The 27,505-nt window shown below is 38.6% G+C and overlaps 3 protein-coding genes across 3 annotated transcripts; 1 reads left to right on the top strand and 2 right to left on the bottom strand.

The window, feature by feature from the left end:
- The first annotated feature begins 3,532 nt into the window (after window positions 1–3,532).
- On the top strand, window positions 3,533–9,601 carry LOC108695645 (olfactory receptor 5V1). The gene is made up of 2 exons (XM_041584941.1): window positions 3,533–3,633; window positions 8,650–9,601. Exons 1-2 carry the CDS (start codon window positions 3,533–3,535, stop codon window positions 9,599–9,601), a joined length of 1,053 nt encoding a protein of 350 aa, XP_041440875.1.
- A 6,666-nt stretch (window positions 9,602–16,267) lies between these two features.
- LOC108695644 (olfactory receptor 6B1) lies at window positions 16,268–17,275 on the bottom strand. The gene has a single exon (XM_018224389.2). The coding sequence runs from the start codon at window positions 17,219–17,221 to the stop codon at window positions 16,268–16,270; it is 954 nt and encodes a 317-aa protein (XP_018079878.1). The 5' UTR covers window positions 17,222–17,275.
- A 9,050-nt stretch (window positions 17,276–26,325) lies between these two features.
- On the bottom strand, window positions 26,326–27,240 carry LOC108695643 (olfactory receptor 1030). The gene has a single exon (XM_018224384.1). It carries the CDS (start codon window positions 27,238–27,240, stop codon window positions 26,326–26,328), a length of 915 nt encoding a protein of 304 aa, XP_018079873.1.
- Window positions 27,241–27,505: the final 265 nt, after the last annotated feature.

Genomic DNA, 27,505 nt, shown 5'->3' with positions numbered 1-27,505 from the left:
CCCATGAGGATCGGGTGTTGAGGCTTGAGCCCCTGCCGCCTCCCCATTGCCCCTGTGCCCCGGGGGGCCCCGCTCTGTCATGAGTCTCCACCAGAAAGCGGCCCTCAAGCCGACCGGCACCGGAGCCCTAGTGCTTGGCCCTCCCCCCACTCTTGGCCCTCCCCCAGCAGCCCCCGCCGCCATCCGGGCCCTTCAACCTCCGCCTCAGTATCCTTTTACTTTCCCTCCTGTACATGGGGCCCCTCACTGTGACAGGGAAAGTATTGGGGGGCCAGTCATTCAGTGACTCATGGGGGCTCTGATTTTTGGGGCCCTCATTGACTCCAGTGATGTTTACAGTTAATTTGGGGGGGTACAGACAGTGGCACCTCAGTGGGATGGAGATTGGGGGTTGTAATTGGGTGAAGTCATTAGGGGGCTGCACTGGTGGCTGTTGGGGCGCAGGATCTCAACTTGTGGGGATTCTCATTGGGGGGGTTACACCTGTTACTTTTCAGCTTTATGGGGTGTCCTGATGGTACAGGTGTGTGTGTGTGTGTGTGTGTGTGTGTGTGTGTGTGTATCTGTCTGTATGTGTGTTTGTATGTGTGTGTTACTTATTTACAATTTGTAAAATGAACATGGTAATTAGGGGTTGTGGCCACAAAAATGGGCGTGGTCACAAAATTGGGCGTGCCCACATAAATTTTGCCACGCTATGCGCGGCACACCTTTTTGTCCCTCTTTTAATTTCCAAAATGTTCGGAGGTATGCTTACGCAGTTTGTGTGTTTCATAAGCTTAGAATAGTGGAGAGGATTGCATATTGCAACATAACGATCATAGGCCATAACAGTGAGCAGGAAGCACTCAGTGGCTAGGAAAGTAATAAACAAATGCAACTGAGTCAGACATTCAGCAAAGGTAATTATCTGTGTACTTGATAAGTAATTGGCCAGCATTTTGGGTATTATGATGAATGATGATGTCATGTCTAATAAAGAGAGATGGCTCAGAAAAAAGTACATTGGCATGTGGAGATTTCTGTTTCTCCTTATAATCTCAAATATAGTAATATTGCCTGATAATGTCAATAAACTGATGCAAAAGAACAAGGTGAACATTGGTATTTGATACTGCCCATAACTGGAAAGTCCAAGCAAAATAAATGCATAAACAGAAGTATGATTCATGTCAATTGCTAAATGGGATATACAAAAATGAGTTAGCATCCTTGAATAAAATCATATTCAAAAAACATCTTCAAATGGTTAAAGGGATACTCGTGTATATATATATATATATACACACACACACATACATACGTCGAAGCAGGAATCCATGTTTGGAATCCGCACATCACAGGTCTTATAGTGGAAACAGCAAAAGTTTTATATGTAAGACCTGTGATGTGTGGATTCCTAACATTTATTACTATTCCTTGCTGAACTATACCCTGGCACATTTATCATTAACTACATCTTTGTGTGCATATATATATCTATATATATATATAGATATATATATAGCTATATATATATTTATATATATATATATATATATATATATATATATATATATACATACAATGATCTATCCTTGTGCATTATAAACAGTATCTGAAAATGATATAAAATGCTGTACAGTGTTTTAGTTAATTGTGTGAATGAACAAACCAATGTTCCTTCTGTATTACCTGTAACAGAACTCAAATTATCTGGATGGGTAAACTGAAACAGTCTTCCATATACCAAGCATAATGACAAACACATACATAGGTGTGATTACCTTTAAATATGCTGACTAAACATAAATTCAACGGAATTTAATTCCTACAGTTTACTGAGATAAACATTTATTTTTTATTTTGTTAAAAAAATAAATCTTTTGCTTGTTAATTGATTCCAAGGGACCGTGTTTCTAATTGCAATGGTTAGGAGGTTTATGCTAATGTATAAACATTTTGTAAATTAAAAATTATACTTTTTCATAAAACACTAATGTTTAAATATTTTACTATTATTTGCATATTTATTTATTTGAATAACAATAAAAGCCCATGTATTAAATTTCAAAATTACAGTAGATCCTGTGAGAATTCTCAGAAATTCCTTAAAGAAGCATAAATATCCCCAAAAAGGCAGTCTTGAAATACAGGGTCAATTAGCACCATGTACATGTACTAACTATGTTACTAACATCATGTCTCTGTACTGCTAAGTGAAATAAATTACTCAAGAAACATCCAGTTATATTACTGTTGATAATGGTGATGTAATTAACCAAAGTTAACATATTTTAAGAAACATATTTGAGACATTTTCTTAAATGCATAAATGTACAGCTTTGCATAACATTCACAAATGGTTCATAATGAGTAATATAACATTGTTAAAATAGATCAAAAAATACTTAACTTCTTTTCTAAGGAGTTTCTCCTATTTCCTCCTATTTTATGTTGTGTGACACTTTCTATAACAGTTACAGAAAAGTATTGAGAAAGAAAGGCCATCGATAGCAGCAAAGCTTGGAGGAGGGGCAGCATGACCCAGGCTTTTCCCCAGCAGGATTTGATAGGAGGGTAAAGTGAAGGGGAGGAGTAAGTGGAGGGAATGGGTGCCATTTTAGAGAGAGGTTATGTTAACTTGCCACCATTTTCAGACAGGCAGCGAGAAGAGAAGTTGGTGATAGCAGAAGGCATAGAAGAGATGATGGCCCGTCTTAGGGCTGAGGTGAATAAAAGGGGAGAAGACTGGCTAAGACAGCTGTTGCCTGAGGTCACAGAGCAGGTGCAGAGATCACCCCCACCCAGGCAACTGAGGTCAAGGGCCTGAAACAGGCTAAGTCCCTCACCACCGGCAAGAAGGAGGAGAACGGCAGCGAGGAGACCTGAGATGCTGCGAGCGGGGACCAGCAGGCACTTACTACAGACATCACCAGCAGGAGCCTGCAGGAGGTCATCCAGGAAGGTGCAGATAGGTACACCTGAGGACACCGACCAGTCACCAGCTGGAGGAGCCATTCCGCAAGGCGCAAGAAGAGGAGTAGAAGTAGCGAGGCCTGGAAATCAGAGAGGAGCGGCAGCAGCAGTGGGGCCAACACAAGGCTAAGCTACAATGCGGCAAAGTGAGGCAAGAGTATGGAGAGGAGCTGTGGCTGTGACTCAGGGGATACCCGGAGGGGCTCCTCCAGGTTGAAGGAGAGTGAGTCGGAGGTGCCGGCCAGCAGCTCACAAGCTCAGAGCTAGGGGCCATGGGACGGGCAGGGGCAGAGAGAATTGTTTCCAGGGCCTCTGAGCAAATATTGATGGCGAGGGCCATGGCAGCTGCTGCAGCCGATGATGCCCCCACACACTTTTTTTTGAAGTGCTAAAGAAAGGAGTGTGCTGGTCCTATAATGACAGCCAATTCAAGTGGGGAGCGACGTGTCGGTTCTGACGCAAATGTTTATTGTGTGCTGGAACACACCCACTCAGCAGGTGCTACAAAAAGAATAGGTCAGGCACTGCAAAAGCTAGTTTTGGAAAAGGGGTGACTCCGGTGAAGGTCAAAGCGATGCTTCCCTGGCTAAATGAATATCCAGACGGGGACAAGGCAGTATTGCTGAAAGAAGGGTTTCAAGTCCGATTTAAGATTCCAGCAAAAGATGGGGGGCGGTACCATTGGGGAATTTGAGGTCAGTGAAAGAAAACCCCAGTTTGGTGCTAGCAGTTGATGAAAGAAGTTGCTATAAGAAGGGATTTCAGGAGGTTAGGGTCCATTTTTCCAGGCATGGGGCTTATATGGTCCAACATCATACCTCGAGAATCAGCCGTTGTATTTTTGCTCTGACGGAGTACACTTAAATGAGGTGGGTCATGACCTGTTAACATGACAGTGAAGGAAGCTATTGCATTTACTTGGAAGGTGTGGGGGTGCATGCAGAGTTGAAGGAGTCTAACTCGGCATGCCATGGCGGGTCCTTGTCAGTCTGTCAGGAACATTGGTGCTGATAAGAGAGTAATATTCATGGTGAGATGGGCTAACCCCTAAGGTGGGTGACCATTGGTGTGGAGGAAATTTAAAGGCTGTAAGGGAGGATGGGCTCCATGTAAGGTGGAGGCTCTATAACAATTAGAGAGTGGTGGCGTATCTTCTGAGCCAGTAGGTGGGCGGCTAGAGGCTTCGGGTTATGGAGAGACAGACTGACATAGGCTCAGCGGTATCAATGTTGTTACAATGTTCAATGTTACTAATAATTAACTGTGTAACGAAATTGGATGTATTAAACATTAATTGATATGAGGTTCAGTTGAGGGTTATTTTGTAACATTAATAAAGCTGTGGTCAGTATCATTCCAACAATATTGTGTCACACATTTATTGGGTAGATTAGGTGAACGAGGTGGCTTTTGCATGCCCCGTCTGCTCAGACCCACTTCCTGCTTGAACCACCACTGCCCTGAACCTCTCCTCTCTTGGCCTGGTCCCAAAAGAAAAAAGGTATGCATGCAGGAGGGTTGGGCGGCTTGAGGGGTTGCGGCAGGGGACCCAGAGGGGCTTTGCAGGGGCGGTCGGAGGGGGGCCCCTGAAACAGCAGCCCCAGTCAGACCTTGCAGGTTTGTGACTCTGTGGGCTCAAGGTCTGGAATATTAGGTGGCTACAGAAAACATTATATGGCCTGCATTCTGCTATAATATACTTGAATTTATCTGTGGAGCAAGTAGCACACATTGGAAACCACAACCAATATCTTTATTATGCTTTGCAGGTGAAAACAACTAATAACAGACTGGAAAATGATGTTTCCCATTTGCAGGTGTTGCTAAGAGACCACGGACCCCATTAATATTTTAGATGTTGTTGATCTCCGATATTAAAGAATGCAACAGATTAGAATTGTCAGGCAAGATATGTTTTTGCAAGAGTTTCGTTCATCAGTATACTGCTGTGAGTCTCACAGTGTGGTATTCAACTGTACTAGAATCTAGTAAGGACACAAATATGTGAAATGTTTAAGGGGAGGTTTTTAAAGTATTTGTGTTTTTTGCACATCTTAAGGAAAAATTTTCTTTTCCAAAATTTACATTTTGAGATTTAGCAATTGAAACATGGTATGGGATCCTTTATCCAAAAACCCTTTATGCAGAAAGCCCAGAATTATTGGAAGGCCATTATTAGCAAATAGTTGTAATTTATAAACATTATTTACTTTTTCCTCTGAAATAATAAAATAGCTTGTACTAAGCTGCATGGTAACTAAGCTGCATGAATCCATATTGTTGGCAAAACTATCTTATTGGGTTTAAGCTTTTTTTCTCTGTTTAATTTAACTTTTGCTTTAATTGAGCACCAATGCATGGGGATGTAAGTGAAAATCTGATTTAAAATATATGCATCCTCCTAGAGAAGAAGAGAGCCCAATGGGCTTGATGGCGATCTTTTTTTCGTTTTTGGAAGAAGAAATGTATTACGTTTTGAAGATCAATGATTAATATTTTGTATAGTATGTATATAACACAGAGAGGCAGTGATTGTACAGACAGTACATCTAATAGATACATTTTTGGCACTGCTACAAAGATTCCATGTACTATTTAGTAATAATACAAACCAAAGCTGCGTTTGGGCATTCTTAGTAATGAAAACCCTAAGGGAATCTTGGGTCGGGAAAAGTCCCAAGTGAAGTCATCAAGTATTATAATACCTCAGCACTATTCTTTGCCATTGCATGTCTAATATGGTGCAAGAACCTTTGTGAGCAAAAACTCTTGTCAAGTAACTCAGTATGAATAGGTAAGTTCAGAGATGGCTGTTGTATCCTCACAGAAGGGAAATTTCAGGACCATCTTTCTTCCATAAAAAAAGTTTATGTGTATGCAGCAAATATACAGTAATTGCAACAAATGGCTGTGGTTAAGGTATGATGCACCCGAGGCACTTTTATATTTTTTTATGTTTTACAGTTAGGGGCAGATTTATAAATAAAATGTACGCAAATAAGAGCTCATTCACCCACTTTCTATTCATTCCTAAGAAATTTTTAGAAGAGTTTTTATCATTGGGTAAATATGCTTCTAAAAATCTGGTAAGGAATGAATAGAAAGTGGGTAAATTATTCTGGGGTAAACTTATTTTGATAAATCTGCGATACATTTTTTACACTTTTTTATTACTTTTTCATATCGCCAGGCTTCGCAATGTAGAAAACAGCATAATTTATTAACGCCTTGACTTCTGCTGGAACTTACAGTACAAAGGTCTGAAGTGGTGTAAATTAACAGCATAACATAAACTATACCATTTGCCATTTATTTTACGCAGTGTTTTACACTGTTTTCTTGACATTGGAACCCTCAATTGAGCCATCACCTTATAGCCATCATCGCAGATTTTGTTTTTTTACTATAAAAAAATTCCTGATGATCAGGAAAGTGTGAATGAATCAACACATTTTATCAAAGCAGAGTCATCCAAATGTGTTTATAAAATTATTTTCAGTGCTGGAATAAACCATTCTTGTAAGGAAAATTGAGTAACAATGTTGAACAGAGCAGAAACTATCATTGCCACTAAGTAAAAATTCCAAATCATTAATATATTGGTCACACAATTGTGTTTCTCCAAAAAATATTACTTTTCAGTCATCCTGTCAGAACTTAGGAGATTGTTTTTCAAAGGTTGAGTTTGTGAGTTTTTTTCTACCACGAATAAACGCACAACTTGAATGCTTGCTTATGTATGGAAAAACTCAAATGTAAAAAACTTGAATGAATGCAATTGGGGGAAAATTGTTAATACTCTAATTCATCAAGTTATTGGAGGAAAAAAACCTTGAATTGATCGAGTTTTCAAGCGCCACAGAAAAAAACCCCAAATCACAAAGGCTGAAAACATCTTCAAATGGCTCAAGGGACCTCTGCTATTGACTTCTACACTACCCCGACAGGTTTTTGCTGGAATATTTTCGGATTCTGACTTTTTGCTGCTTCGGGGCATAATAAATATCGAAAAATTCTATTTTTTTTATCCCAAAAAATTTTAGTTTTTAGTGAAACGAAACAAAAAGTATACGGGAAAAACACAACTCGGCCTTTAATAAATAACCCCCTTAGTATTCGCCTACAGAAAATATATTTTTTTCAATAAGTTCAAGTAATATTTTCTATACGTTAAAGTATTTTTAAATGGATTATTTCAGCATATAATGATTATATAATATATATATATAATACACAAAAGCCATGAATATCCTGTAAATTATATCCTTATAAACGGTGACTAGTGATGTCATCAGTTATAAACGGTGAGTAGTGATGTAATTTCTGTCACATGACTTACTAAAATTTGTGTATTATAATTAATAAAGTACCCCCAGTTGTAAAATATGAGGATATTATAAGTTACCTCGGAGTTCCATGACCTGTATAAAAACACTCGGCCTTCGGCCTCGTGTTTTTATATGGTCATGGAACTCCTCGGTAACTTATAATATCCTTATATTTTACAAGAGGGGGTACTTTATTCACTATATATATATATATATATATATATATATATATATATATATATATATATTTATATATACACATCCAAAGAAGATCAGCACTCTCAGGGCTTAAAAATATGAAAAAGGTTTTATTGAAAATAACACAGCATAGGACTAACGTTTCGGCCCTGTCCAGGGCCTTTTTCACTTTGAAAACTAAACCAAAACGTTAGTGTAAACACTCCAACATGGCCAGTCTTTCTTCATAACTGAGACTTTCCTTAGCCTTGACCAGGTTAGTTACCCTTCTTTGGACTCTATCTTGTGTGAGCACCGGGACCAAAACAATACTGCATGTTCTAATTGGGACCGTAACAGTGCTTTGTAATGGAGAATGATTCTCCTCCAGCAAATCTATCCCCCTTTAAATACAACGCCAAACTTGTTTGCCCTTGCAGATGCTGACAGGCATTGCTTGCTACAGCTAAGTTTTTTATCTACAAGGAATCCAATTCCATTATAGATTTGCCTAGTTCATTAGTTCATTAATGATGTAAGTAACTTGTATATTTTTACATCCAGGATGCATAACCTGACAGATCACCATTGAATCTCATCTACTTAGTTGCCCAGAGTGCCAGTTTGTCAATATCCTTCTGCAAGATCCATCCTGGATGAAATTTATTGGGTTAAATAGTTTTGTATCATCTGCAAACACTGATAACTTACCTAATCCAATACAGAGTCATATGGCACCCCACAAAGAACCTTACTTCAAGTAAACAATGCACAACTGACAGCCACGCTCCTACATGATACTTTTACCATTTTTTTTTATCCATGTACAAACAACATTACTAATACCAACAGACCATTGTTTAGAATACTAGCACTAATAATTTTGAAATCATCTATACATATGTTTTTCTTGTGTTGTGTTACATATTCAGCACCCCTGTGCACAGCAAAATTGGCCCTGCAATTGCTCTATATATGTACAAGTTATTAGAATGCAATGCATATTTATTCCATAAGGCCTTTGGGTTGGTCTGTTCTTATTAATAATGAGAAATTATTAATACAGAGATAAGCATGAAACACATTTTCTGTCAACACTACTCATATTTGCAGTACAATTTCACAGTAGATACCAATGCTAATGAATATTAAGGTAAAGTAACTTTTATTATACCTTTTAATGCAGGACACACACAGTTGAATCCAGAGTGGAAGAATTTATTTTATTGGGCTTTTCAGAGCGCAAACACCTGTCCAGTTTTCTATTTGCCCTGTTTTTTATTATATATTTATTAACTTTGATTGGGAATTTTTTTGTATTCCTCACAATTCTATGTGTCACTAAACTTCATAAGCCAATGTACTTTTTTCTCTCTAATCTTTCTTTCATAGACATATGCTATACAAATGTCACTCTTCCCCAGTCGCTGCTGCAGATCTTAAAGACTTCAAAGAAGGTTTTGTTTGCCAAATGCATCACTCAGCTTTTCTTCCTACAGTTTTTCTTTGGCACGGAATGGTTCCTTTTGGCAATAATGGCTTATGACCGCTATTTAGCAATATGTAATCCACTGAGATATAGTACTATTATGTGTCAAAAAGTCTGTTCTTATCTAGCAGCAGGAATATGGTTTTGTGGATTTATAAATTCATTGTTTAACACCCTTCTTGTGGCTCGTCTTTCATTCTGTGGCCCTAATGTTATTAATCACTTTTCCTGTGATATCCCTCCGCTCCTCAAGCTCTCTTGTTCCAACACTCTCAGTAATGAAGTAACAGTTTTTCTTATTGGTTTATTTTTTGGTGTAAGCTCTGGCCTTCTGACACTTTTTTCCTATGTTAAAATTATTGGGACTGTTCTGAGTATACAAACAGTAGATGGGAGACAGAAGGTGTTTTCTACATGTGCTTCTCATATTACATGCGTATGTCTTTTTTACACTACTGCTACCTTTCGATACATGCGGCCACAGTCTATATATTCTATGGATATGGAAGACAAAATAGTATCGGTCCTGTACTCTATTATTACTCCTTTCTTAAATCCCATCATTTATACTCTCAGAAATAAAGAAGTTATTTCAGTAGTCAAAAAACTACTTTGTCGTAAGGTGTGGATCCACCCTTCACACTCATGAAGCAAATCTGACATTGATGCAAGATGTGTTGTCTCTTAGGGAAGAGAGATTCATGGTATACTATACAAAAATAATGGACAGAGTAAGCAAAATTAAATGTAAATTAGAGGGAAGAATTGTCACCACTACAGCTTCACCAGTATTTTCTACTAAACTATGAACACCCTAGACAAGTCCTTTGCATACAGAAAGGTGCAGACAAAAAATTTGCTGTGTGCAGCAGACCGACTGACACTCCTAACAGATCTTCCACATTGCTTCAGTGATGCTGGGCTGTGGTCGGAGCGATCCTTCCATAGGCTGAATTCCTGTTTTTGTATGAATCGAGTTTTTCTCCCAAAAAAACCTTGAATGTCAGGAAGGCAATTAACATATTCAAGTGGTTCAACGAACTTCTGCCATTGACTTGTAAATTAACTCGGCAGGTTTTCGGTGGTGAATATTCGAATTAGAACTGTTTCCATTGGTGAGATGTGATAAATCTTACATTCTAATTTACATTCAAATTGATTAAAATTCGAATGTGTGAATTTTGACACCAAAAAACAATTCAAAATGCAAATTTACTATTCGACCCTTAAAGTGATACTGACACGATCCTATAAAAAATTAGTATCAAGTAAGTGTCAGTATCAAGTAAATGCTGTACACGGAATAGTTCCCCGCAAAGCCGCCCCCAGCCCCGCGAACCTGTGTGCAGCAGACTGACTGACACTACTTCCACATTGCTTCAGTGATGCTGGGCTGGGGTCAGAGCGATCCTTCCATAGGCTGAATTCCTGTTTTAATTCGTAGTTAGCCTATGGAACGATCGCACCGGCCCCAGCCCAGCGTCACTGAAATGGTACAGAATATCATTTAGCAGGGTTGGGTGAACGCGGGGGCTGGGGGCGGCTTTGCGGGGAACTATTCCCGGGTGCAGCATTTACTTGATACTGACAAACTCCATACAAGTCTATGGGTGTCATTTTTTCAAGCGAAACAAGGCGAAAAAAATCACCCATCCCTACTGACACGTTTCTATGCTTTTTATAGGAATGAGTCAGTATTGCTTTAATAAATTTGCCCCATAATTTATATAAAGGAGAGTGTATAGATAAATTAGTATAAGTATGTGAATAAATGTACACTGGGATTTGTTTGAAGGGGTTGAACTTGATGGACTTTGGTCTTTTTTTAGCGCAAATTAACTGCTAAAAAAAGTGATTAAAAGTCAATTAACGTCTTCTGCTGTGATATTATTAACGGAGAACTAAAAATTTAAATGGCTAGAAATGCCAAATGGCATATACTGAACTTATTGCACCAGCCTAAAGTTTCAGCATCACAATAGCAGCAATGATCCAGGACTTCAAACTGGTGACAGGGGGTCAACATCTAGCACTCACATGCTCAGTGGGCGCAGATGTTGAGAAGCTAAGCTTAGGGGTCGTTGCAAAAAGCAGAAAATTAAGTTGGTCTGTAATATAAGCTGATGCTACAAGGCTGATTATTAAATTATGATGCTAGTTGCAATGGTTTCTGTGCTGCCAGCACAATTATATGTATTAATTAGTAATCAGCCTTATATTGTGACATTTAGGGGGTTATTTATTAAAATCCAATTATTAAATTCTTGAAAAATTCAAGTTTTTTCACTAGAAATTTTCAAGACTTATACACTGATGCTGCAAAAAGCCAGAATCCGAAAATCCGCCATCTCAGACCTGTCGAGGTCCTGTATAAGTCAATGGGAAAGGTTCTATACCTATCCCAATATGAAGTTCTTGTGGTCTGCGCTGGGTTTAGCCTGAAAATCTGACTTTTTGGGGGGTTTGGGTAAAAACTACAAAAATGTTAGCTTTTTTCAAGTCATTCGGGTTTTTGCTAGTTTTTTTTTCCGTGATCCAGTTAAAGGAGAAGGAAAAGGCTATTTACTTTGGGGTGCCAAAAAAGTTAGGCACCCCCAAGTGATTATATTTACTTACCTCACACCCCGGGCCGGTGCTCCTACCAGGAGAAAAACTGCACTGGTGTGGTTTTATTCCAGCGAGCACCACGGAACGATTGGCTTCCTTCTTCAAATTTACTGGGGCAGACTCATGCGCAGTAGAATGAATTAGCCGACTTCTTCATTAACGGTCGGATTTTCGCGCTATTGTGCATGTAAACCCGTGCAAAGAAAGAAGAAGCTAGAAGCTGATCGCTGCGTGGTGCTCGCTGGAAGAACCCAAGGCTGGTGCATTCATTTATCAATCATTTTTCTCAATAAAGTCGGAGCAAAAACCGATGCAACAAAATTGAGCGTAACTTCAATTCGTACAATTGACGCTCCGAAAATTTGATTTATTGAATTGTCTCTGCAAAAACTCTACTTTATTGGATTATCAAATGAATGCACAAACTTTATCGGATTATCCAGCACAGCTCACAATGTCAAGAAACAACTTCAGGGACATCTGCCGTTGACTTCTAGATGACCTTGAGATGTTTGAGATGTTTGAGTATTCTCGGATTAATACGTCTCTAAAAATTGACAGGACATAAACAATGCTTAATAAATGGGCCCCTAGGTATGGGCATACAATTGATTTTTTTAATACACCTCCACACATTTAGAGGGGTATTTACTAAAACTTGAAATTATTACCTAACTGCCATCCAGAAATTAAAATCATTTAAGAAATAATCAGCTCAAAAAAGTCGGTGCAGGAAAAGACTATAAAATCATACGAAAATTCTGGTTGTACAAATATTTCGAGTTCAAATAGTTTAATCATACTCAATTTACGCTGTGTAAAAGTAATTCTGTATGTTTCGGAAAACCCAATAAAAATGTTGAAAAAGAATATTTCCAGTTTGACTCCTGAATATTATGATTTTTCAAGTCGTCGCCCGAAAACCCACAACATATTCTGATTATCCAGTGAGGATCAACAAAAAACAACTTCAGGGACATCTGCCATTGACTTCTACATGACCTTGCATGTTTGTGATGGAGTGTTTTTGGATTAGGATTTTTAGCAGGTTTGGGGTATAACAAATCTTTAAAAGTTTGTTTCTCTCTAAAAATTCAAGTTTTCCCCTTCAAAAACTCCACCAGAAAAAATTGATGTTTAAATTGGCCCCTAATGGGAACTTTGCGAATAAAAATTGTAATGTAATATTCTTAATTAAGCTTTTTTAGATTGTGTATCTTACTTGTGCATTGCAAACACCTGCTTGAAGGTGGCGTAAACTTTTGGAGCAAACGTAACAATTTTTTCATTAAGAAGTTTTATTACATACTGTACACTGCACACTGGAGTGTGCGCTAAAGGAGAAGGCAGTGTGCAGTGTGCAGTATGTAATAAAACTTCTTAATGAAAAAATTGTTACGTTTGCTCCAAAAGTGATAAAATTCTTAATCACTATCCTATTGTCGTGTAAGGGGCAAAGTGTTCGCAATGGCAACATTGTTGCGTACATCAATTCTCATTGTAAGCGTTTTTTGTGTTAGCGACCAATAAATTCCTCCCTTATGGGAATGAAAAGTTATGCCTAGTTACGCAAATTTAATATAGCTTTTGCAAACCCGGAAAATGTTTAGCGTCCACTTCGGACGGGAAGAAGGTTTGCAAATTTTATAGTTTGCACCAGTGCAATAAAACTTCTTACTGAAAAAGTTGTAAGAGTATGTTCGAAAAGATTACGATACCTTCAAGCACTTCTTAAAAGTGGGCTATTTGCAATTAAAATTCGCAATTAAAATTTGCAGTTATAATAGTTTAAGGAAGAGTAATACATTGCGAGATTCAAATTTTTATAATTATTTGTGCAAATTGTTTTGCTCTTTGCAACTTTTATTACATTCCCCAATTAGTTTTATATTGTTCAATATGGTCCCAGTTTTCATGCATTTTTTTCTTTTACCAATAAAAAACATTGAGTATTTAATATTTAACAATTTTATTTTTGCTAATTATTCCAGCATAGGAAGTCTTCTTAACTGCTTGCAAAACTATGCAGAGGGTTCTTACAGCCCACAGAAGTTTGACTGTTCAAAGCAGAACATATTCTACCAAATTGACATATCTACCTGCTTTAATAAATATATCCATTATATAAAAGTTTTTTCTTGACAAAAAGGAAGGTATTGATAAATGGGGAAAATCTCCAGTTCAGTTTTAATAATTCTCCTCCCATGTTTTCACCTCTTGAGAATGGGTTCATTATGCACTTAAATGTTGAGACCAGAGGAAATTATTACCTGATACATTGAGTTACATCAGCTTAGTGCACTTGTGGATACAGTAACCAAGCTGAGATATAGACAGTGATTAGAAATAGACATGTTTATCTTCTGAGTTCAAACTATGGCAAGGCCACTATGGGTATAGAGCCAGATTAAATTAAAGAATAGGAAGGTTATTGGAGGTGACAGAAGTTGTAACCAGTCAGCCAGAGTCAGTGACACTGACAAAAAATATATCGACAAACCAAGTCAGTGCTGCCTTCATAGACGTTACAGAAAAAAAGAAAGAAAAATCATTTTACATTCACTTTATTGGGACATTATTGTTTAATTGGTGCCCAACAGGTATTTACAATATGTACAATACATAAGCAAAATATCTGTTGGGACTTGTGTGGGATATGGTACATTGTCTACATGTGAGTACTCAAAGAAACTAGTAAAAATCCAAATGTGTGCCAATAATTTTGCATATTAGAAAAGGATCTCTTAGGGGCCGATTCACTAAATTCGAGTGAAGGATTCGAAGTAAAAAAACTTCGAATTTCGAAGTATTTTTTGGGCTACTTCGACCAATCGAATGGGCTACTTCGACCTTCGACTACGACTTCGAATCAAAGGATTCGAACTAAAAATCGTTCGACTATTCGACAATTCGATAGTCGAAGTACTATCTCTTTAAAAAAAACTTCGACCCCCTAGTTCGGCAGCTAAAAGCTACCGAAGTCAATGTTAGCCTATGGGGAAGGTCCCCATAGGCTTTCCTAAGTTTTTTTGATCGAAGGATATTCCTTCGATCGTTGGATTAAAATCCTTCGAATCGTTCGATTCGAAGGATTTAATCATTCGATCAAAGGAATAATCCTTCGATCGTACGATCGCAGAATTTGCGCTAAATCCTTCGACTTCGATATTCGAAGTCGAAGGATTTCAATTCCTAGTCGAATATCGAGGGTTAATTAACCCTCGATATTCGACCCTTAATGAATCAGCCCCTAAATATTCTATTAGACAAATGTAAAGGAAGAAAAAAAGTGGAAAGTTTTTTGCATGGAGCAGCTTGCCAGTCCTTTGCATTGATTACGAAATGCACACTAGATAAAGGTATGTTTTGTAAATTATTCCGAAAACCACAGGACCCGAGCATTCTGGATAACAGGTCCCATAACTATAAACTTAAATTAAAATCACTGCACTATATATGAATGTTGTTTATCAGAACACCTTACAGTAATTGTAGATAGAATTGGGTGAAAGCCAGTGTTATGCAAATATATAAAGTATCCAAAATCTGTTTTCGTCATACTTAGTACAATTTATCATGCTGTAAGGGCAACAGAACATTAGGTGATTCTTTTGTCATTTTGCCATCTGTGCCTGGGATGGGTAGGGTAAATAAAATATATCAATGCAAAGGCATACAGCAAACTGTTTTCCAGTAATTCATTTAAAACCTTAAAAAACTTCCAGTATTATAGACAAGTGTATAAGCTCAGTTAGTGAGTTCATGATGCAGTGTAATGCTAATGCCACACACAGAGTTTGTACACAGGCATAGAATCTGCTTCTACGTCAGGAATCAGCCCCTTTCCTTCACCTTTAATGATTGTATTGGTCCAGGTGCAGGTATATGTGGTGGATTTAAATGCTAACATGCACCTGGGCAGCTGTGTGTGGCCTTATTCCATTTGATGTTATCTCCCAAAATATAAATAATTTACATCTAGAGTTATATTATTATAGTAAAAAGTCTCTTGGATCACGCAGAAGTGTAGAGTTGCCCAGTACTTGAACTAGTAATATACAGCAGGGTTGGCAGCTGCCATGATTGGCAATGTCACTACAGGCCCCAGCCTCCATGGCAATGATCATAAACCAAAAGCATGGACATTGAAAACCACTTTGTGGTGGAGGGTGAAAGATAACTTTCCATTGGAAAGCTTGCAACTGTGCAAGCCCCCCTTTTCTTTTTAGTCCTCTGGTTAATGTGGTTTGGTGAGTAGGCAGGGAGTTAGCTTTTAAAATACTAACCCCCATATGTAATTTAAGGCACTAGGTTTGCCCAGTAGCAGTAACTCATAGCAACCAATAAGATATTTGCTTTTAAACTGATACATTTTTCCTGCTGATTGGTTGCTATGGGTTACTGCACCTGTGCACATTTGTGCCTTTTATTGCATAACCCTGGTATATTTTCCTTTGACAGTAATAGAACTTCTCTATCAGTACTACTGTATCTACTTGCTGCGGAATACAAAAAAGAGGTCTTGGCTAACAAATGGACAACAGACGCAAACCCTGCTTTATAATTAATCTACATAAACAATTTATATTCTCAGACAAAATCAGGCAATATTCTTATAAATGTACAAACACTGTTTTATTCAGATAATCCAAATTAGACTTCAGTAGTGTGAATGATATGTTAATGGTAGAATTTGCCATCCTTCTTTTTATTTTCTCAACGGTAAACTGGCGCCAAACATATTTTTCATACTCCTTTTCATATCATTGTTTCTTAATGTGTAAATCATGGGGTTAATTACAGGGATGATAACAGAATACAGCACAGACAGAAACTTGTTAAAATCAAAAGACTGAATGGCCTTGGGCCGTGCATACATAAAGATGGTTGTCCCAAAAAATATAATGACTACTGTTAGGTGGGAGGCACACGTGGAAAATGTTTTTTTCCATCCTTTCTCAGAGGATATTTTGCGTATAGTGGATATGATATAAATATATGACACAATGATTGGCACGGATGAACTAAGCAACACAATCAATGCGGCAATAAAATCCACTAATTCTACAGCTGAAATGTCCTCACAGGACAGGTTTATAACAGGGGAGATGTCGCACACAAAGTGGTTGATAACATTTGGTCCACAGCAATTCAGTTTAGAGATTAGACCTACTGAGAATGAGCAAGACAAGAAGCCCATAAACAGGCTTGCCCATGTCAGACTCCAGCACATCTTGCTTGTCATAATACAGTGGTAGCGTAATGGAACACAAATAGCCAAATATCTATCAAAAGCCATTGCTGCTAAGAGGAAGCACTCTGTACATGCCAAGGAAAGGAAGAAGTACAACTGTAGTATGCACCCACCTACAGAAATTGCATTATTGCTTGTAGCAAGGCAAGCCAGGATTTTAGGGACTGTAACTGACACATACAATGTTTCTAAGCATGCTAACTTGGTGAGAAAGAAGTACATTGGTGTATGCAGTTTGGAATCCCAGTGAACTACCACAATCACTGCTACATTTTGCAGGATTATGATTATGTATGCAACAACAAAAAATAATAAGAGGCAGCTCCGATTGGCTGGAGAGCTTTGAAAACCAAGCAAAATGAAGTGTGGTACAGCTCTCTCAGTGCTTTTATTAGCCAGCATCATCATGGCTGCCAAATACAGTATAACGGTGGCATCTGGTGTTTTTCCACTTTTAATATTCTTTGTTGAATCCCAAAAATTATGATATGTATGTTTTTAAAATAAATTATATTTTACATTTCAAAATTATGTCTGAAGAAATGATTTTATTTCCATGAACAAAATTATGTGGAAGGAATATGTTACATTTTCCAAAATTATAAACAATTAGCAGTTCGCAGTAAGGATAGCTCAAAGCTTTCAGTACTCTTCCTTCTGCCGATACAGATACAGTCTCACCGTTGTATCAAAAGCAGATTATCCAATAATGATCAGTGCCCTAAGGATGGCAAAGGCATACAACAATAAAAAAGGGAAATAATAAAAAATATACAGTGTAGTATTTATGTTTAAACTTAATCACCACCTGTACTACTTAAAGTGAAGTGTCACCAGACTTTTGAGTTTAATTGCCCTTTCGACACACAGACTATGCACATTGATGTTTAAGCATTAGTTAAAGCTTTGTCTCCACAACGTGCTTTTTCACCAATTTGTACGGCAGGAGTGCCTTACTCACAGACTAGTACTGGGAGAACACCGAATTGATTTAAAGCAGTCCAAAAGATCAATGCATCTCCCACTGACTTCTATAGGTCCTCGACAACGTTTACCTGGTTAGGTTTGTGTTACTGGTTTTCATGATTTTTACACTTCATAAATACACTTCATAAATCTCAAAATTTTTAGAGGTTTTAAAAAAAATGAGAAAACATTTTGGATAAAAGATCCCATATCTGTAAAATGCTCTGTGATTGTGATTGTACAGCGAATCTTGAATTGTAGAGGAATTTAAAATGCAGCACTTTTCAATAGAAATATTACTGCTTTATCACCAAAATGTTTTTTTTTTTTGTTTTTTGTGTTTCCATTTGAACTGTCTGGCATTCTGTCAATGCAAGTTGCTGGACCTCCTTTACAGACAAAGTTCATTGCCACTAATAGCTACAGTCTCTTCCTTTATATGCCATAGGTGCAATTATTGCTCCTTTGGGTTTTATCTGCTTTTAGTCTGGGGATGCTCTGAATTGTCAGCTCTCTAATGTTGTCTTCCACATGTTAATGAAGAGAATGTCAACCCGAAAAAAGAAAACACAATTATACTATCCACTGCATCACCTCAGATTGTTATATCATTTTCATTACAGAACAAATTCACACATATATACAGTATATATATATATATATATAATATATAATATATATATATATATATATATATATATATATAAGACTGCAACAGTTGACAGCACTCCAAGGACGATTCCAACACGATACTTTTAGTCAAATAAGTGGAGGTTTATTGTGATCCAACGTTTCGGCTCCACACAGGAGCCTTCATCAGGGAAAAAAACATACAGTGCACAATTCAGTGTTTAAATAAATCTAAAATGGCGCCAAATGAGCAGGTATGGGGTGCCTCTCAATCACCATTAAGGGGTTAAAACCAAATGTAACATACTGCCAACCTATACTTTTACCTTATATATAAGGCTAGTGTATACCAGAGCCATGGGTGCGTCCTACTTTCTACAGCGGTAAGTTAGACTGCCGGGATCCTTCTGGGTTAACCCGTCCGACATGCTGTAGCGGTAGACTGGAAGCGCCTAGTCTCCGTGTAGCCGCAGAGAGTAGATGCTCAGCTGCTAGGCAACCCGCATTCCGAAGGCGTATCATTGTGCTCATTACCCTAGCAACCATCTGCGGCTGCCAGTCTGCCCACATGCTAACCATCGGAGGTTAGACTTAACATGGCATCTCGGAGGTACAAGGGGTTAGTCTAGGGCCGAACGGGACAACTCTATTGCCACAACCTTGGGAGTCACCGAACCTTAACCCTTACCCCTGTTGCCTGAGGTCGGGTGCCGTCAATTAGAATCAGCTCATTGCTTATATCTCAGGTGCCAGAATTTTATAAGTGCAGCGCTTGTGCTACTCTCCTAAGCTCATTGTCCACTTACAGCATACGGTTCCAATTGGTCCTACATCATCGCTTATGCCTACGGGGATTCCTGTGTTGCACCACCCGGTCACTGTGTATATGAAAAAAATAGCTGTAATAGCCTGGAGGCCATTATAAAGAATAGGGAAAAAGCAGTAGTTAACAGACAATGTGTACTGGTGTAGTATCTGTTCGCTATTGATGGGAAGGGCGTAATAGGGTGGTAACCCAAATAATAGCACAATCAAATGGTCCATGCCCAGCCATTTCTAGGTTCATAATGAGGGAAGCAACAATGTTGCAATATAGGGAAGTACCAATCAATTATACTCCGATTGTGCATTTGCAAAAACATGAAAGAGAATTACATCAATCAAATAGTATACAGGGTGCATAGGCCATCAGTTGTTCGTTGGTTTGCAGAGGGGTCATAGGAAACACCCCAAATGTAGCGTTTTGTTTAGTCCATGGGGGGGCCAGTGTTTCAAGTTTGTAAATTCAACGAGACTCTCTCCGAAGAAGGGCTTGGTCCCTATTACCCCCTCTTGTAAGTGGGGGTTGGTTGTCAATGGCCATGCAACTAAAGGTCGGGAGAGGATGTCCCATGGTTAAATGTTTTGCCACAGGTTGTGCCGCTTTATGTTCTTTAAGGGCCTTACTGATAGCCAATCTGTGATTGGCTATCCTTTCTCTTAATGTGGTGCATGTTTTCCCCACATAGTAACGGCCACACGGGCATGTTATAATGTAAACCACATACGTAGAGGTACAGGTTAATCTGTGTCTAATCTTGAATTTTTTGCCCTTATGGGGGTGTAGAAAATCCGGTCCAGTGAGGAGGCATCTACAGGTGACACAGTCGGGACATTTGGTATTTTTTGTTAACCAATTTGTTTCTTTTTTGGCTGTTGTGCTGATGTCCGTCCGTACCAGCAGATCTCACAAACTCTTGTCCCTTCTGTATCCCAAGTTTGGTTTCCGTGCTGTATAAAGAAAAAGGGAGTCATCCGTGTTCAGCATGGGCCAATGTTTGTTAATGCTTTCTGTTACCTGTCGTGATGCAGAGGAGTATGTCGTGGTGAAGATCAGTGGACTGGTAACTTCCTTCTGGGAACTCCTCGTGGACAGCAAATCATCTTGGGAATACTGCAAAGCTCTATCCATTTGGGTATGTAACACACCCTTTGGATATCCTCTTTCCACAAACCTATTAAACATATCCTTTAACTGTGAGTCTGCTGTCTCTTTTGTGCTGTTGTTTCATATTACCCTCAGGAGTATGGAATGCCCCTGATGGAAGCTGGCAGGGCAGCCATCAGGGGGGGGCAGGGGGGAGAGTTGTAGGGGGCCCTGAGGGTAAGGGGGGCCCCGGCCACGACACACTTCCTTGATTAGCCGGGCCCCCCATCTTTCTGAGAGCTGCTGACTTCGGGAAGGCATGGACGTTTAATGGGCCCCGGCCACCAATTTTCTTATAATGTGGGGGGGGGCCTGGCCACCAATTTTTTTTTCTCATGTGGGGTCCAAGCCACCAATATTTTTTATGGGGGGCCCTGACCACCAATATCTTTTTATTTTTTATTAGCCACCAATATTTTTTTAGTTTTTTTTACTGTGTGGTGGGGGGTGGACCTGTAGCTGGGGCTTGTGGTGGGCGCAGCTCAGGGGGCCCAGGAAATGTTGTCGTATGGGGCCCTGTGATTTCTGATGGTGGTCCTGGTGGCTGGAGGGTGATTGCTAGCAGCATCTAGGATGGAGTTCCTATCTGTGGGTTTTCTAAACAGTCTGGTTTCAATTTTCTCGTTGAGGAAAAAAATGTTTAGATCCAAGAAGTTAATACAGTCCTTGTCAAACTCCGAGGTGAGTTTAATTGGTGTATCCAAATTGTTGAGGTATTGATGAAAGTCTATTAGAGCTGCCTCTGTACTGGTCCATAGAAAGAATAGATCGTCAATGTAACGAAAATACGTTAGTATAGACTGCACCAATGGGTTGATGTGCGTGGTTTCAAACAGGTTGGCATATGATGGAGCGAAGGCACTGCCCATTGCTGTCCCTGATGTCTGCAGGTAAAAGGACTTTTCAAATCTGAAAATTCATGGTTAGAGTAAGTTCCAGCAGATGAAGTATAAATTCAGTGGCGACTGTGGCTGGTGGAGAGGCGATTAATGCTCTTTTAGTATAGGATGGCAGTATGTTACATTTGGTTTTAACCCCTTAATGGTGATTGACAGGCACCCCATACCTGCTCATTTGGCACCATTTTAGATTTATTTAAACACTGAATTGTGCACTGTATGTTTTTTCCTTGACGAAGGCTCCTGTGTGGAGCCGAAACGTTGGATCACAATAAATCTCCGCTTATTTGACTAAAAGTATCGTGTTGGAATCGTCCTTGGAGTGCTGTCAACTGTTACAGTCTTTATTTACAGTATATTTTGCTCGCTATATATATATATATATATATATATATATATATATATATATATACTAAATACACCAAATATGGAATCATTAATTCCAGGACCAGCACTCCCTATGTGATACAGTGATTTTGTTATTACAGAAAGATGGACTTCTGTAAAAGTGAATCACATAGGGAGTGCTGGTCCTGGAATCAATGATTCCATATTTGGTGTATACAATATTTGACCGTGTACCCTGCCTTTTGTTTTCATTAGAGTACTTAGAGACTTTATATATATATATATATAAAACCATGAAATAGGAGCACTCAGCGGACTTAAATAAACCCTTTCATTGAATTGCAGTTTTTGATTCTACCAAGAGAACCTTCCTCAAAACTTGGGCTAGAAAAACATTTTTTCTAGGTCCTTTGAGTGATCTTATTAAATGGTTTTGACTTTTAAATAAAACTTTGTGTTACCGCACACCTCCTTCCACTTATTCTGCGTAGTGGTGCTGGCCCACCGTTGACCTTGCCAGGTCACCTTACTGCTTTGTAGTTTCGAAAAACGGTCCGCACACACCAATATTGCAGTCGGGGATTGTGCCCCTTTTATTAATGCCACCAACAATAAATATTCAACGTTTCGGGGGGACACAGCCTCCCTTCTTCAGGATAAATTCACAAAGTGCACAGTGCCATATTCTTATACCCTTAACTCCTCCCATCTCATCTGTGTAACATCTCATTAGTATCATTTATGTGATTAATAGAGATGTCGCGAACTGTTCGCCGGCGAACTTGTTCGCGCGAACATCGGGTGTTCGCGCTCGCCGGAAGTTCGCGAACGTCGCGCGACGTTCGCCATTTTGGGTTCGCCATTGTTGGCGCTTTTTTTTGCCCTCTCACCCCAGACCAGCAGGTACATGGCAGCCAATCAGGAAGCTCTCCCCTGGACCACTCCCCTTCCCTATAAAAACCGAAGCCCTGCAGCGTTTTTTCACTCTGCCTGTGTGTGCTGAAGAGATAGTGTAGGGAGAGAGCTGCTGCCTGTTAGTGATTTCAGGGACAGTTGAAAGTTTGCTGGCTAGTAATCGTTTTGATACTGCTCTGTTATTGGAGGGACAGAAGTCTGCAGGGGTTTGAGGGACATTTAAGCTTAGGTAGCTTTGCTGGCTAGTAATCTACCTTCTACTGCAGTGCTCTGTATGTAGCTGCAGTGGGCAGCTGTCCTGCTTCTGATCTCATCTGCTGACTGCTGCAATAACAGTAGTCCTTGTAAGGACTGCTTTTATTTATTTTTTTGTTGTTTTACTACTACTACTACTACTACTACTATAAGAGCCCAGTGCTATTAGTCTAGCAGTGTTGGGGAGTGGGACTGGTGTGCTAATCTGCTGCTCCTAGTAGTTCAGCAGCACCAACTTTAATTTTTTTTTTTTAATATTCATTTTTTTTTATTTTACTTTTTTTATTTTACTACCGCTGTAGTAGTGTATAAGTTGACCTTTTAGGCATTATTTGCCCTGTAGGCATTATTTGCACACTGTTTTCTTCAACCCGCCATCGAGCTGTGTGACCTTGTTCACATTCTGTCTAAATATCCATAATATTACCGTCTCCAGAAAAAACACCGGAGTCACTTTTTTCAAGCAGCCATAATATATTTTACGTAATCCGTATCCACCGCTGTAGTAGTGTATACGTTGGCCTTGTAGGCATTATTTGCACACTGTTTTCTTCAACCCGCCATCGAGCTGTGTGACCTTGTTCCCATTCTGTCTAAATATCCATAATATTACCGTCTCCAGAAAAAACACCGGAGTCACTTTTTTCAAGCAGCATTCATATATTTTACGTAATCCGTATCCACCGCTGTAGTAGTGTATACGTTGGCCTTGTAGGCATTATTTGCACAGTGTTTTCTTCAACCCGCCATCGAGCTGTGTGAGCTTGTTCACATTTTGTCTAAATATTGATAATATTATCGTCTCTAGAAAAACCACTTGAGTTACTTTTTTTCAAGCAGCATTCATATATTTTACGTAATCCGTATCCACCGCTGTAGTAGTGTATACGTTGACCTTGTAGGCATTGTTTGCCCAGTTTTTTTGGCCGCAGCCACTGAAGCACAGAGGCCAGAAAAAATATGCCATATAAATGCTGAAAATAGTCATTTTTTGCCATACGTTGACTCAACGTATATGGCAAAAAATGACTATTTTCAGCATTTATATGGCATATTTTTTCTGGCAACTGTGCTTCAGTGGCTGCATCCAAAAAAACTGGGCAAACAATGCCTACAAGGTCAACGTATGGCAGTTGTTTAAAGAGAACAGTAGATTACTAGCCAGCAAAGCTACCTAAGCTAAAATGTCCCTCAAATCCCTGCAGACTTCTGTCCCTCCAATACAGAGCAGTATCAAGCAGATTACTAGCCAGCAAACTTACTATCATCTGTCCCTGAAATCACTAACAGCTCTCCCCCTACACTATCTCTTCCAAGCACACACAGGCAGATTTTTCAGATACATTTTTGCCCTTGATCCCCCTCTGGCATGCCACTGTCCAGGTCGTTGCACCCTTTAAACAACTTTAAAATCATTTTTCTGGCCAGAAATGTCTTTTCTAGATGTTAAAGTTCGCCTTCCCATTGAAGTCTATGGGGTTCGCGAACCGTTCGCGAACCGCTCGCGTTTTTGCGCAAGTTCGCGAATATGTTCGCGAACTTTTTTTCCGACGTTCGCTACATCCCTAGTGATTAACTCATTCAGTTCATTTAAGTACAATTTCAGTGTAAATCATGTTTTAAATAATGTTACATATATTTCTTTAGGTAGTGGAAAGCATTTCTTTCAATTAATAAAAAACATTTTTTACTCACTGCCCCTGGTTGCGTTTTAACTTTAGCTTTAATATTTGGAAAATCTTAACACCTCTCGTGTGTAATTGGGCTATCATGATACTTCATCTGTGAAGGAAAAGGGTGATTGTAAAAATTATTAAATAGTGTATAAATATCTAAAAAACCTACGAAACCACATATATTACAGAAAACATGTCAAATTAAAATCTTCATTGAGGCCTTTAGGCGAAAGTGTTTTCAGACGCCAAATCCAATAAGCTTCTCTCCTCAATAATGATTTTTTAAAATCAACACCTGCATTTTTATAAATAACTTCTAAAACTTGCCATCTTATTTGGGAGACATTATGTTTCACATTATAAAAGTGTCTAGCCAGTAGGGTTTCTCTTTTATACTTCTCTTTACTTTTTTTATCTTTAGGATCGGTTCCCTCATCTGGTTTGTAATTTCTAATCACGCTTTTATGTTCATTTAGACGTGTTTTAACTGCTCTTGAAGTTTGGCCCACATACCCAAGACCACAGGGGCATTTTAACAAGTAGACTACCCCCTCCGTATTACATGTTGCCATATGTTTTAATTGAATTCCATATCCTTGACTCGGATGGGTGCATTTGTCACCTTTAATTATGCCACTACAGTGGCCACAATCGTGACTTTTAAATACTGTGGGTAACAAAAGTGGTATAAAGGCCATACTTTCATTGGCTAACTTAATTACAAAGATGCTAAGTTTGCTTTGACATATTAAAAGTTTTTATATGTTTGTATTCACACGGGTACACTAGCAATGCATCCGCTCTTCATCTCAATCATCTCTTCAGTTTACTAATATTTTTTAGCTCAAATGAAAGCAATGCAAGCCCTTGCAACTTTCTCTACTTTTCACTTTTCCATCTTTCATTTCATTTTATTTATAAAATTCTGGTAAATTCAAGAATTTTTGTCATAGGTCATGAACCACCAAAAGTAATGACTTTTCAAAACATAAAATGTATTCTACTTAACTCTAATTTTAATAAATATGTGATAGAATTACCTCTAGCAGGATAAACAGGCAATTCAATTATGGACAGGGTGTAATGAGTGATAAGAGAACCTTAAGGAATGTGATAATCAGTGGGGTAAAATTTAAATAACAATCTTTAGAATTTGGAACACAACCTGCAGCATCACTGGTATGCCATAACCCATTTCCCCCTACAAATGCTTAATGTAAGATATTCAGTTTGTGTATCGTGGGATGGCCGACTTCGGCAAAAGCCCTAAATATTGGTCATCTTGCCTATAGGGCAGGATGGAATTTTTTTATTGGGCAGCTTTCAAGGTGCCAGAACATCTGCAAAACAATTCCAATGGCCGCAGAAAAGATTGTATGGTGTAAGGTCACCTTTACATCTACACTGCTGCTTCCATTATGTCAAAGGGCAGTTTATGACATTTGTGCACTGATGTAATTGTGTAAATCCATCTTAACAACAGTGTGCTTAGATTTTGGTATCACATTAGCAGTAAAAACCCCCACATTTCTAAAATACATCACTCCCTACTTTAGTAATATCGTACCAAGTTTGTCCGTTTTTTTAAAGGCCTTCTTTGATGTCTGTGAATATACGTCCAGTTGTGTTGTGATCTTGAGATGTAAGGGGGGGGAATTAAAATCAATTAATAATTTGAGACAAGATCTGGCACTTTTCTACCTTGCTGGCTTGAGAAATGGCTTTGGTAGTGTACCCACAATATGTAATAAACTTAGCTTTAACTACAGTTGTAAGCCTAAGTGCCTTTTTTATAATGTGGCAAACTTTTTGTAAATCCCAATTTTTAGCATAACAGTATTAATTGTATTTTTATAGTTATTTGATCCATTTTAAAAATGCCCTTTTGATGTCCTTGTTTCTAAGGCTATAAATAATTGGGTTTAAGAGAGGTGTTATATTTGCATAAAAAATAGACAAAAGCCATTGTTTATCTGCAACCAGTTTAGATTTGGGGCGTAAGTACATAGTGCTGCCACTGCCATAATATAGCAAGACAACAACTAAGTGTGATGCACATATAGAAAAAGTTTTGCCTCTTCCACTTGTTTTTGGAATCTTTAAGACTGAAATAAGAATGTGCACATAAGATCCAAGAATCAATACAAAGCAACCAAGCATTAAAAAACCACCCACCACAAAAACAGTCATCTCAACAAAAAATGTATCATTGCATGAAATATTTAACAAGGGAGGGATATCACAGAAATAGTGGTTAAGAATTTTGGAGCCACAGAAATGTAGCCTAAAAGTATTAGAAGTGTGAATGGCTCCATAGATACATCCAATGATCCATGTCCCAGCTGCCATCTGAAGGCAAACCTCTTTGTTCATTATAGATGTATATCTCAGTGGGTTACAAATAGCCACATACCGGTCATAGGCCATCAATGCAAGTAAGGAAGACTCTGAGGCTGCCAATGACAGGAAACAATACAACTGGGTAGCACATGCTGGAAGGGATATGGCTGAATGTTTAAGCAGGATTATGAGCAGCATTTTGGGTATAGTAGTATTTGTATAACACATATCCATAAAAGAAAGGTTGCTGAGGAAAAAATACATGGGTGTGTGCAGATTGCAATCCACTTTACTGAGGAGGAGGATTAATATGTTTCCAACAACTGTTACAAGGTAAATGATAAGGAATACTAAAAAAAACAGAACATGAAATCTCCCATTGTCAGAAAAAGCATTCAAGATGAAACCAGCTTCTTTTGTGTAATTGCCCATGGTTGGTTTAATCTGTTATAGACTAAAAATGCTGACAAAATAATTGATGTTAAGGTGTTAAAAAACATACAATCATAATTATGCATTGCAGGTCATTAAAGTATTTTTAATCATGTTGAACTATGTCTGCTTTGGATGCTTTGGCAGCCTAATAAAATTCTGTATTTGTCCATAATGTGGAGCTTATATATTTTGGTACCTCGTTTGAAATAAATACCAAGAGTGATTTTCCCCATGAGTGGTTTTCCCCCAGAGATTTGTCTTC

Source organism: Xenopus laevis, chromosome 1L (assembly GCF_017654675.1).
Source record: "Xenopus laevis strain J_2021 chromosome 1L, Xenopus_laevis_v10.1, whole genome shotgun sequence".
NCBI classification, from domain to species: Eukaryota; Metazoa; Chordata; class Amphibia; order Anura; family Pipidae; genus Xenopus; species Xenopus laevis.
The sequence above is the reverse complement of the archived record's forward strand: the minus strand, read 5'-3'. Positions and strand labels throughout refer to the sequence as shown.